The sequence below is a fragment of the Echinops telfairi genome, unplaced genomic scaffold (assembly GCF_000313985.2).
Source record: "Echinops telfairi isolate 266 unplaced genomic scaffold, ASM31398v2 ScPeMD7_5592;HRSCAF=6446, whole genome shotgun sequence".
Classification (NCBI taxonomy): domain Eukaryota; kingdom Metazoa; phylum Chordata; class Mammalia; order Afrosoricida; family Tenrecidae; genus Echinops; species Echinops telfairi.
In genome coordinates this window covers 24,064,908-24,077,690 of record NW_022109491.1, presented here as the reverse complement: position 1 = coordinate 24,077,690, position 12,783 = coordinate 24,064,908, and the positions used below count along the sequence as shown (strand labels likewise).

Here is a 12,783-nt window from a genome sequence, read left to right as displayed (position 1 = left end):
CTTGATAAGTCAGTCGCCTAGTAAAGTTGGTCGACTAGCCACTGGGTGAATTATCCTGTCACCAACAGCTAAGTTTGTGTTGGGCCACTAACCACAAGATGGGCAGTTCAAAACCACCAGCCGCTCCAAGGGAGAAAGATGAGGCTTTCTACTCCCATATAGAGTTTCAGTCTTGGAAACTCATAGGGGCAGTTCTACCTGCCCTAGTGGCTCGCTATGAGTCAACATCGACTCAATGACAGCGAGTGAAATCTAATTTGGAGACTCCATTTCTAGCTAACAACCTCAGATCCTTCCCACTCTGGGTCTCGAGAGTCCCAGGAAATCCAGGCGCATGAGGCAGCCTGTGCTTCCTCTTGGGTGTTCTCCCTAGGAACTTCCCTATATTGTGTGTTCCCTAGTGGCACAGTGGATGAAGCGCTGGGCTGCTAACCAAAGGATCAGCGGTTTGAACCCCTCAGCCACTTCACGGGAGAAGGCTGAGACCCTGGCAGCAGTTCAGCCCTGTCCTGCGGGGGTTTGGGCGTGAGGTTCTCATTCAGGACAGGGTGTCCAGGGCAGGGCGGAACAGGAAAGGCCTCTCAACTGCCCCGCTCGCCTTGGACAATGGGCTCTGAGCCTCTCTTTCCCACTGAGCCGCAGTCTCTCATCTGTACCGTGGAGGAAATAATGCCCCGTGGAGTGGTCGGGATGATTCCGCACTCAGCTCCGGAGCCCTCACTTGGCCAAGCGGCAGGCTGTGAGCCGTTCCACTCTTGGGCCACTGAGCTGGAGGCGTGGCCAGCACTGCCCCATTTCCTCATCACACAGTCTATGGGAGAGGCCTTGCCCACATCCCGAGGGCGGTGGCGGGGACCCGCACAGGGACTGGGTTGTCGAATCTGGGTGTGTGGCATCTGTACTGTATGTTTACAGGTTGGCTGGTGACCCCCTGGACACCCCTCACTCACCCTGACCTGCTTCCGCCCTCAGGTGTTCCAGCAATACCCCGAGTCCTGCCCACTCATCATCAAGATCCAGGTGCCAAACCCACCCTCGGTGACACTGCAGAAGGACGAGGCGCTGGTGAAGGTGTTTGCCACGGCTGAGGTCATGGTCTCCCAGCCCAATGATGTGGAGACCACCATCTGTCTCATTGATGTGGTGAGCTCTGGGGGTGGGCCACCTGCAGCTGGGCCTCAAGACAGTGCCATGTGGTCTCCTGGGGCCCCCAGGTGCCTCCCAGCCTCCGCGGTCCCCCGTGTGGCCACTGTGAGGCTAGCTTTGGGGGCCAGATGAGCTCGTTCAAACCCAGCCGTGACTAACTTCTAGCCGTTGCTACTTCCAGAGGGGCCACACTGGGCCTGATTTCTCCTCTATCACAGGGAGATGGCAGTAGACATCGAGGAGGCTCACAGCGGTATCTGGCATCAAGCAGATGCACTCAAACCGTTGTCAATTCAGGTTGGATGCCACAGTATGTGGCACCAAACAGACCTTGGCCTTTCCTTCGGCAATAACTTGTGAGCCCCTTCTACATGCTAGGCTTTCTCCTTGATGTGGAAGTCCCGCGCTCTCAGAGGTCACTCTCTCCGGGAACGGATCCACAACCAGTGGCCCCCATTATTTCGTAGAAAGGCATCCTCCCTGAATGTAAATCATGCTACTCCCCGGCTCAAAAGGTTCCCCTTCTGTCCCGGAATCAAACCCAAGCTCCACACCATGATTCATCCAGTTCTCCAACATCAGCTCCCAGTCGCCTCTCAGCTCCTCCTCATTCTTCTAATACGCCAGGCACCTCCGGGCCTTTGCACATGCTATTCCCCCGAGCCTGGGACACTTCCCTCAGACGGCTGCATGGCCTGTTCTCTCACTTCCTTCAGGTCTCTGCTCAAATGTCCCCTCTGCAGAGAAGCCTTTCAGGGAGACCGCCATCCTCCCATCACGGCCTTGCACGGCCTGCATGGGTTTCTTGGCTCATCACGCTCGCCAGCTGTTACAAAACACACGGGCTTGTTAGTTCCCTGCTGGGCAGAGGCCACCTGTCTTGTTCACGGCTGGATCTCCAGGACCCAGCACCCAATAGATGCTCAGTCGATATTTTCAAATGAAGACACAATACAGGTTATAGTGCTATTTCCCTCTCTGTGGCGAAGACACCAGGCTTTGGCCTCTGACTGTTGGGGTTCTGGTCCCACCTGCGATGTCTTCCCGGTCCTGCCTACCTCCCAGGGCTCAAGACCACATGGGCCAGCCACCTCTTGTCTGGGAAGTGGGCATTCCTGGCTGGAGTATGCCAAGCCGTGGCGGGTGGGCAGGTGGGCGAGAGGGTCCTTTCTACTCCTGCAAGTTGCAGAATCCGAGTGTCATCCACAGTCTCACCTCAGACCCAGTTTCCCCTTGACAAGCCCTTATGATACTAGGTTACTCTTCCCTATCAGCCCAGAGGTTTGTGTGAGCCAGCTCAGAACTGAGCCTCCAGGACTCCCTACTGCCTTGATCCCTCCCTGGCCACCAGACGGGGCCTGCTCAGCCCCGCCCAGCTTTGATGCCATCAAACCTCTTACCTGCTTGTTCTCTGTCTTATCTCTCCTGCCCCAGGCTTTTGCACAAGCACTTCCTGCTGCCTGGATCATTCTCCTGCCCTCCCCCGCCCCCGCAAAGAAGGCCATTCCCACTAAGCAGTCACTCCCCACACCCCTTTCCCCTTTCCCCCACTCCCTGGCCACCGCGGATCCAACTTTGGTCCGTGTGTGCCTGCCTCTTCTGGGTATTTAATATAAGGGAGCTCCCACAACATTTGGCCCTTTGTGTCTGACAGCTTTCACTCGTCTTAATGTTTTCAAGCCCATCCACACTGTAGTCCTCTGTGAACTTGGCTAAAAACTTCGCTCCTCTGCAGGCCCCATACGTCTACGCTGCGTGCTTCCCACCCGTTCATTTGCTGCTGTAATTCCAGTGGCGTCCACTTTCTGGCCATGGTGAATAATGCTGCCGCGAACCGTTCTGGTGTTGTCTGTGTTTAAGTCCCTGTGGGTGCATACCTAGGAGAGGCATCGCAGGGCTCGTTACTGGTCAGACGTTTTCTGTTTCCGTTTACTAACTAGTAAGGAAACCCTCCCCGCAGTTTCTATGTCCTAATCCCAGCGAGGTCCCCGGGACTCCAGTTTCCCCACATTCTCCTCCACTTGTATTTTCCATTTTTGTTCTTGTAGCTATTTTGGTTTGTTTCGGTTTTCAGGGTCACCCTAGCGGACCCCTCTCTTTGAGAACTGGCACGCCCCTTATACATTTGGGAAATCATCCTGCATCCCAATCACTGAGCCCCCCATGCAACGTGTGTACCATTGTCAATGCTGCCCATTCATTGCCGCCCATGCCAAGGATAGGAAAGGCCCCTTCATTCCGCAGCAAGGACTGTGGGAGGGAGGGTCAGCTTGCCCAGGGGATCTGAGGAGGCCTCCTCTGAGCGTGCTGTGAGACCAGCTGGGTGCCCAGGCAGGCCCTAGACGGTGCCTGGCTCACGGTGGACCCTTAGCAGCCTGGGGTGCTGACGCTCCTTTCTTCCCCTGCCCTCCAGGACACAGATCTCTTGGCCATGTTCTCCGTGGAAGGAGATAAGCTCATGATCGACGCCAAGCTGGACAAGTAAGGACGGTGCACTGCCTGGGCTCCTGTTCCGGCTTCGGCGCTGTGGTGGCGGTGGCTGACCAGCAGAGGGATGGCCGGGAAGGGGGAGATAGACGGTGACTGCCAAGTCTGCTACAGCACAAGCTAGGCAGAAGGGTGCGGGTGGGGGTGGAACCGTGGAGCTGAGGAGAAAGAGCTAGGGCTCACAACAACAACATCAATAAGAACCCTGAAGCTGGACCCACGCTCTTCTAGCGAGGTATTTGATAGGTGTTCGTAGGTTTAGACCTTGAAACAGTCTTGTGAAGTTAAGGCCGTTATTCCCCTCTTTGACAGAAGAGAAAACGAAAGCTCAGAAAGGTGCCGTTCCTTAGCCAAGGCCACACAGCAGTACATAACGGCGCTCTGAGCCGAGACAGACCGACCTGACCCAAACCTGTGTGAAGTCGTTCTAAGCACAGGTTTTGGAGCCAAGAAATCTGGACTCCAATCCTCATGTAACCACCAACTGGCTGTGTGACCTTGGCCAAGTGGTCTAGCCTCTCTGAGTCTCGGTTTTCTTATCTGAAACTGGGGACAATAGCCCCTACCCCACTGGGTTCATGCTAACTACTATTATTTATTGGATGCTATCCTATCCACATGCCAGGCAATGGGCCCGGTTCTTAATGAGCTTTAAGGTAGTCAATCATTGACCTCACCCTACAGAAGTAGTATTATTAATCTTATTTCAAGGTGATGTGTAAAACATATCAGCATGGGCCTAGTGGGTTTTAAGTTTTCTTTTTACAAAAACTATTTACCCAGCCTAACAGTGGGAAGTGTTCATGATATAATACTAATAGGAACCGCGTAGGAGTTTCGAAGGAGGAAATGTTCCACCTGAAGTTTGGATGACAGGGTCTGGAGGTGGGAAGTGGGGAGGTGGTCTTTGACAAGGAGAGCAGTGGGGAGGGGAGGGGAGGGGCCCACGAGGAGGGAGGAGTTGGGGGCAAACAGAGAAGACCTTCTGAGAAGGCCCTCCTCCCCTGAGAAGACGATTGTATCCTCTCCCACTGGGCGCTGAGCAGACCCTTCTGAATAGTCCCCTACTCTCTGCCCCCTGGGAGGGTGTGGTCCAGGTCCTCAGGTGGAGCCGTAGGTTTGCAGATGAGAGTCAAGTGCAGAGCAAGGCCTCAAACTCAGGGCCCGGGCCACCTTCCTCAGAACAGCAGAGTGGCTGAGAACTCAGGGCTGCGGAGTGAGTCCTGATTCTATCCCTCCTGAGCTCTGTGGTCTAGACCTGACCCCAAGAACCCCAGGCCCCCTAGAAGCACGGAGCTGCAGTAAGGATCAAGCCAGGTGGTGACCATTATGCTGAGCTCGGTTCTGAGCACTTTACTCGAAGGACCTCCTTTAGTGATTGTATCCGCCCGCCCACTTTGCAGATGAGATAACCGAGGCCCAGAGAGGTTAAGGACTCTGGCCAAGGCCCCATCGCTTCTTAGTGGGAGCTGCAGTGGAGCTGATGCGGCTTAGGTCCGCCCCGTGTGTGCAAAGCAGAACGGCTCAGTAGGGTCTTTGGAAGATGTGACCTTTAGAAGCCAATTGCCAGGCTTATCTCTGAGTGGGTTTGAATGTCAATCTACAAGCATGTGCTCCGCCCGGGGACACCTGCCCCATGGCTTGCAGGTGGCAAAGCTATGGCTTGGAACTCACGCACAGACTATGGTATCTAAATGAACTTACGGAAATGCAAGCAACTGAGGAGCCCTGGGGGTGTAATGGTTCCGAGTTGGCCAGCGATTGGTGTGGTCAGCAGTTCAAACCCACCAACAGCTCCGAGGGAGGAAGACTGGGCTCTCTACTCCCGTGAACAGTCCCATCTTGGAGACCCGCGGGGGGCTGCGATGAGTCAGCCTGGATTCGATGGCAGTGAGTCATTGTTTCATGTGTGATTCGTGGCTAACTGCTGCTCCCACTGACTGCTTTTTCTGCAGGACCAGCCTCAACCTCAGAACCTCAAATGTGGGCAACTTTGACGTAAGTCCTAAGTCCGAGTCCCGGGAGTGGCACCTGGGAAGTCGAAGGGCCTCACTGTGGGGCTGGTGGGGGGCCTGAGAAGTCAGTGTGAGTCCCATAATGCCTGCCCCCGAGTCATTAGGCCCTGGGCTGAGGACTCTTGACTTTCCCTGGTTGCCTGTGGGGCTGTCCTACTGTGATTGGTAGCCTGGGGATGGGGGAGAGGGCTTGGCCTAAATAGCTCCACTCTGTGATGGGGAGACGACAGGACTGCCATGTTCTTGGGGCTCCTTTGCCTTGTGACCCTGGACAGGACCAACTCACTCTCATTGAGCCTCAGTTTCCTCCTCTGCCAAATGGATGGGTTTGGATGTGTTTCTAACCGCCCTGCTTACCCAGGGGCCGTAGAATTCTACCTGTCTAGGAGCCCGTGTGTCTGAGATGCTCACATTCTCGCATCTCATCCTATTTCACATCCTGTTCATGCTGGGGTCGCCCATCCCTCCCTGGGCTTTCATCATACCCGTCTTATCTTTGACCAATGGTCGGCTTGGCAGAAACTCCCGCTGAGTGTTCAAGTCCTTAAGTCTGCAGAGGGGAGTGAGAGCCCCTGGTGTCCAAGCATTGCCCACCCCATGATCCCTGCAACCTCTGGGCTGGGGCTCAGTACTTGCCTTTTAGAGGTGGAGAAACAGGTGCCCAGGGAGAGATGGTGTCTTGCCCGAGATCTCACAGGTGGTTGGGACAGACTTGGCGCTAGAACTGAAGTCCCTAGACTCCAAGTGGAGAGAGGCGCTCACACGCATTGTCGAATGAGTGGATTTTGATGGCGTTACCTTAAGCTTTTACATTTTTAGTTTTTTAAACGTTTCCTCATCTAATCCTCCGTTCCAAGTTAAGTGCCTTGCCTCAGTATACAGAGCTAGCACGAAGGTGGCATGGGGATTTGGGTCCCAGGCTCTTACCACTGTGAGGACCCAGCCAAGCAGCTATCTTACGGGCAGCCAATCACCTTCAATGGAACTCCCATGGTGGTGTGGTGCTGAGGCGTTAGGCTGCTAACTGCAAGGTCAGCTGTTCGAAACTACTAGCCACTCTGAGCGAGAAAGAAGAGGCTTTCTACTCCGCAAACCATTACAGGCTTGGAAAGTCACAGGAGCAGTTCTGACTTGTGCTAGGGCAGTGGGTCTCAACCTTCCTCATGCCACGGCCCTTCCATACTGTTCCTCATGGTGTGGTGACCCCCTGAACCGTAACGTTATTTTCGTTGCTTCTTCATCACTGTCATTTTGCTACTGTTATGAATCGGGCGACCCCTGGGAAAGGGTCGTTCCACCCCCAAAGGGGGTGCGGCCCACAAGTTGAGAACTGCTGTCCTAGAGGGTCCCTGTGAGTCGTTGACTCGATGGCAGTGAGTTTTTGAGTTGCCCTCTGGTCGTTTCCAACTCCCAGTGACCCCAGTGGTGTGTCAGAGAGGGCTTCCAATGGCAGAGTTCTCATGGTTGCCACACCCTTCTTCCGAGTTGCCTGGGGATGGACTAGAACTGCCAACCATCTGGTTAGCAGCCAAGCCCATCAGGCGTTTGCATCACCCGCCTCACCCCAGGGACTTCATTGGATAGGCACAGCCGTCCTCGGGCTAAGAACTCCTCACTCCCATTTTCAGATGTGGACACTGAGGCTTAGCGAAGTGAAGGGCGAAGATTCAGGCCGAGGCCAGGCCTTCTGATTGATTTGCCTGGAATCCTTCCCTCATCCTGGCAAGCTGGACTTCCAACTTCCCACCTGCTGTGGGGTCCCTCCCCACCTGTGGCCCCACGGGACTCAGAGGAGAAGAGGGCTCTGGGAGGAACGGTCGGGAACAGGCCATCAGGCTGGCCCTTCAAGGTGCCTCTGGGTGGATGTGAGCCAGCAAGTTCTTAACTGTCCCTGCCGCTCCAGGACTCCGAACTGGGCTTGCTAGCCCACTGCCAGTCAGCAGGGAAACTGAGGATCGGAGGTCCCCCAGGGATGGACTCAACGAGCCCTTGGGTCTGAGCAAACCCACTGCCTAGTCTCACTTCTTGTTCTTCCACCACAGGTTGGCCTCATGGAGGTTCTTGTTGGGAAGATTTTTGACCTGGCGTTTATGCCCGCCATGAACGGTGAGCGAGGGCACTGTGCTTCCCCAGGGACAGGCGGTGTGGGGGCTGGGCGGCCACTGGCTGGTCGGGCCTGCTTAGCGTGTGACTCTCCCGCTTCGATAAGTTATGATGAGAACATCACGCTAAGCTTATTTATTTAATACGCTTCCACATGCGAATGCTGTCCCAAGGGCCTTTCGGCTTACTCATTTGTTCCCTCTGCGTTACTGTTTTCTTTCTTACTCTTTCTTTTTGGCTGGTTTTGTGTTGTTCATGACATGTGTCTGTCTATCTGCACAGGGAAATTGTACATGTGTACACTGTAGGAAGGGACAAACCAGCTACCTAGATACGGACGTCCACCTCCAAAGGCAGCGCTTTCCTCCCAGGAAGTCCTCCTCCACATTTCCCAGACAGTTACTTTTAGATTTCTTTTTCCTTTATTGTGGTGAAAACAGGACACCAGAACCTCAGTGTCCCCAGCACCACGACGCACGCACGTACCACGCAATGGCGTGGAGAGCCTTTGTTGTGCCGTGCCGCTTGACAGCTGTCCCTTCCCACAGAGAGTCAGTCCAGCCTGGAACGGAACCCAGCCCAGGGACCCACTCTCAAATAGACAGGCCTATTAAGTGAGCACAGGGCAGAGTGGTCACAAGGTCAGCAGTTTGAAACCGTCAGCTGCTCTGCTCCTGTAAAGAGTGGCAGTCCTGGAAAGCTCTCGGGGGCAGTTCTGCCTGGTCCTGTAGGGCTGGATGGCAGCGAGTGCGTTGAGATTCCGGGAGCAATGACACCCGGGAGGAATGAGTGTATGCCCATCAACCACAGGAGACGCAGAGGGCAGGGTTTGCCCCAGAACCAAGCTGAGAAGGCAGGGAGGGGCGGGAGGGGGGGCGGTGATGAGAAGCCGAGCCCGGAGCCCAGGGAGGAGGTGGAAGGAGCAGCAAGGACAAAGACGTCCAGACATCAAAGCAACTCCCAGGCTCCTTGTAGGTACTGGGGGATGTTGTCCACAGCACCTGCCCCCCGCCCCCACTGTGCTCACCTTGCCTGTCTTTTTGTTTTGTGTCCCCCTTTCCCCGCCCACCTACAGCCATGCTGGGCAATGGAGTTCCTCTCCCCAAAATCCTCAACATTGACTTCAGCAATGCAGATATTGACGTCTTGGAGGTGAGGGGGCGCCGGCTCTGTTGGGCTTTCTCCTCCTGCCCTTTGTCCATCAGCCTCGGCGGCTCCAGCTGTTGGGTCATACGTTGGGGGGCCGGGGGAGGAAAAGAGGATCAGGAGAGTCTCCTTTCAAAGTGTTAAGCACGAGGGATAAGAAACCAAGCTGCAAGATTCCTTAGAGGAAGCCTGCCACATCATGAACCGACGGTACCCTCACACGCCAGAGTCCGTAGCTCCGTCTTACAGAGGCGGAAATGGAGTCTCAGAGTGGCTAAGGGGCTAGAAGTCATTGCATAGTTGTACACGTGACAGGCGCCTGGACGTTCAAGTGCAGGGACTCTGGTGTGCACTGCCCCAAACCACAGGTTCTCAGGCCTGACATCTGGGGGTAGAGAGGTGGGAGGAGGGGGAGAAATACTACTCAAGCATAGATGTCTTCTAGGTGCGTCTGTAAGCCACAAGTCGCCGCTTGAGACTTTTGGCTGTTTTTCATTCCAGGTTTTCTGGCATTTTCTTTTCCGACCCGGCTTTGCTCAGGGAGTCAGGAGAGCAGTGGGGGTAAAGAATGAGGGTACTGGAGCCTAATGACTTGGGTCCAAATTCCAGCCCTGCCGATGTCCAGCCAGGTGGCTTCTCTGAGCCTCAGTGTCGTCCTCTGTAACAAGGAGCTATTCACGGTGCTTACTCGTTGGGCGGCCTCTAGGATAGAAAGCGATTGCACAAAGCACCGTATGCAATCCCTGGCACATTGTAAGTGGCCTAGAGATGCCCATCACTATCCATTTCGTCCTTCTAGCCGGGTGCCCCAGTGTCCTGGATACAGAATTTCATTTCTTGGAACAGAGTCCCAGGAGTGAAATGACTGGACCTTTACCCTAGAGGGACAATTTCCTCTCCAAAAGGTTGCACCCATTTGCATCACCGGCAGCAGTGTCCTGAGCATCCTGCTGTATGCCAGGTCTAAGCCTTGGCCCAGGAGGAAGTGCACCTCACCTGCAGGGGAGGCGTGCGGCGACTTTGGAAGGGTAGTGCAGGCAGAGGTCAAGTGCCAGCTCTGGGATAATCCCTAGGGGTCCCCAGCCTGGTTCCACCAGCTGTACCTCCACACTGCTCTGAGCCTCTTTTTCCACATCTGATAACAGGGAAGCAAGGAAACCCACCATCGGGAGTTTGTGGTGAGAAACGGAGTGGGAGGAATGGTTAACTGCTGTGGTTTCCTTAAAAGGAGGGGCTAGGAAATGCGAGTAGCCCCAGTGGGGTGGTGAATTAGGAGTTGGGTTGCTAAGGGGAAGATCAGCAGTTTGAAACCACCAGCTGCTCCACGGGAGAAAGATGAGGCTTTCCACTCCCGTAATGATTTACTGTCTCAGAAACCCATAAGGCCAGTTCTGCTCTGTCCTGTAGGGTCACTGTGAGTCAGAACCGACTTGATGCTTAACAGCCCATAGGACCGGGTGGAACTGCCCCCTACAGTTCCCAAGGCTGTAGATCCTTATGGAAGCAGACCGCCATCTCTTTCTTCTGAGGAACGGCTGCTAGGGTCCGCCACTAACTTTTTGGCTAGCAGGGGAAATGCTTAACCCACTGTGTCACCAACTGCAGGAAGATCACAGCCCAGTGGGTGGGAAGTCTTGTGGATCCAGTGGTATTGTAAGCATCTCAGCACCGGCTGGGGGCTCCACATAGCTTCTCCAGCTCTGAGGCTCTGGCTGCCATCTGTCTGTCTCCATGTGGGTTGTCAACAAGAATGTCTCGCAGGGACTGAGCAGAGAGAGAGTGTGTCTCCTGCCTCCAAGGAGGAAGGCAGGAGTTCGCAGAATCCTCAGGAGAAGGCCATGCCCACACAGAGGCCTCATTGGCTATGACCTGATTGACAGGCTTCACTCTTACTCCTCTCAAATTGACAAACAATTATATAACTACCACAACTATTTTGTTAAAAAAAAAAAAAAAAAGAGCCTCAGTAGAGGCTCAGGAATATCTATTTTGTGCTCAGGGTTGTGATCCATTACTTTTTTTCCCCTTTGTTAAAACAGTTTTATTAGCCCTTCATCTACATGTCATACAAGTCAAGAACTCAATCATATCAAGAAGAGTTGTACACTTATACCCCACATTCAATTCTAGAACATTTTCTTTTCTTTTTTATTGCTAATGCTTTTTATTTTTATAATTAAAAAAATCATTTATTGGGGGCTCATACAACTCTTATCACAATCCATCCATCCATTGTGTCAAGCACATTTGTACATTTGTTGTCATCATCATTTTCAAAACATTTTCTTTCTACGTGAGCCTTTGGTATTAGCTTCTCATTTTTTCACCTCCCTCACCCCACCTTCCTTCACGGACCCTTGATAATTTATAAATTATTATTATTTTTTCATGTCGTATACTGACCGATGTCTCCCTTCACCACTTTTCTGTCGTCCATCCCCCAGGGAGGGGGTTATATGTAGATCATTGTGACTGGTTTCCCCCTATCTCCTCCACCTTCCCCTCCTGGTATCACTACTCTCATTATTGGTCCTGATGGGTTTATCTGTCCTGGATTCCCTGTGCTGCGAGCTCTTCTCTGTACCAGTGTACATCCTCTTGTCTAGTCGGGTTTGGAAGGTAGAATTGGGGTCATGATAGTGGGATGGGGAGGAAGCATTTAGGAGCTAGAGGAAAGTTGTATGTTTCATCGGTGCTGTGCTGCACCCTGACTGGCTTGGCTCCTCCCCGATCCGTTCCTTTTATTGTTAATTTTGTTGCCGATTTTCAGTTCATCGATGCAAAGACAATTTTAGAGGAACGTGAGGGACAGGTTCCAGCTCACTTCTCTTGTGTCCAGGAAGAAGGAGGGGGAGAGGCAGGGAGGGGAGTGGATTCTGTCCAGGTAGGCGGTTGACATGGCCAAGGAGGATCCTTAGTCCTTTTGACCCCACTCATCTCCACTGCTCAGTGTTTGCTCTCCAGAAGCATGGCTTGCCAAATCCAAAGACGGCTCCGTCTGGCTGAGGTGGCAGCCCGGAGCCCCTTCCCTCTCCAACTGTGTTCTCTCTTCTGCCCCTCTAGGATCTGCTGGTGCTGAGTGCATGAGCGGCAGAGGCAGCGGGGCTGCCACAGCCCCGGGAGACACCAGCCCCCGCACTGAAGAGGCTCCGCTTGGACACCATCCCCAAGCCCTACATCCCTTCTGCCTTCCACAACAGCTCCCTCCTCCAGCCCTCCAACTCTCTTCCCGGCCCCCACCTCAAGGAAAGATCCCCACGGACAAGCCATCCCTCCCATGTCCCCGGCCAGCACCAGGTGGAGGGAGAGAGGTCACCGCAAAGACTGCGGTCCTGTGGGCCCTACTTGGGGCTCCCCGGGCAGACCCCACAGATGCCACACTTTACCCTCCCAATAAAAGATTCCACTTTCCCAGCAGTCAGTTGGGGTGAGTCTCTGTGAAGGACCCTCCCTCAAGATCTGGTGCTTTTCTTCTCTCCTTGGTGGTCCTGGGGCACTGGCAGGTGAACTCTAAGTGGACAGAGAGTACTTCAGCTAACGATTGGGGGCAAAGTCTGACACAGCTGAGGACCCACTGCTGAGCAGAAAGGGCATCTACTGGGCTCCTATGACCACCATCCAGTGCTCCCTGGTCTGGTCCCTCTCTCCCTCATCCCCTTACACTCCTCAGCACATCGGAGTGCCCAGCCCATGGCAACAAATTAAAAACCATCAGACTTCACAGAACCAGAGTGATAACCTTAGAGCATAACTCCTGTGTGTCGTGGGCCAGGGTCTCCTCTCCGTTCTCAGCTTTCAGCCTCTCCCCTCTTCTCTTGCAAGCTTGTGACTTATTGAGATCTCGAAGAGTGTTAGGTGTATCCTACTACACCCCAGATGTAGGTGA

The 12,783-nt window shown here is 54.0% G+C and overlaps 1 protein-coding gene across 1 annotated transcript in view; it reads left to right on the top strand.

Moving 5' to 3' along the window:
* BPIFB4 (BPI fold containing family B member 4) overlaps positions 1–12,123 on the top strand; it is a gene marked incomplete at its 5' end in the record, with an annotated part of 26,408 nt that extends 14,285 nt beyond the window's left edge. Inside the window, 6 exons of the mRNA XM_004698225.2 lie at positions 973–1,143; positions 3,560–3,627; positions 5,589–5,631; positions 7,691–7,754; positions 8,827–8,903; positions 11,961–12,123. Coding sequence (XP_004698282.1) covers positions 973–1,143; positions 3,560–3,627; positions 5,589–5,631; positions 7,691–7,754; positions 8,827–8,903; positions 11,961–11,984 — 447 coding nt within the window. The remainder of the gene's footprint in view (positions 1–972; positions 1,144–3,559; positions 3,628–5,588; positions 5,632–7,690; positions 7,755–8,826; positions 8,904–11,960) is intronic.
* Positions 12,124–12,783: the final 660 nt, after the last annotated feature.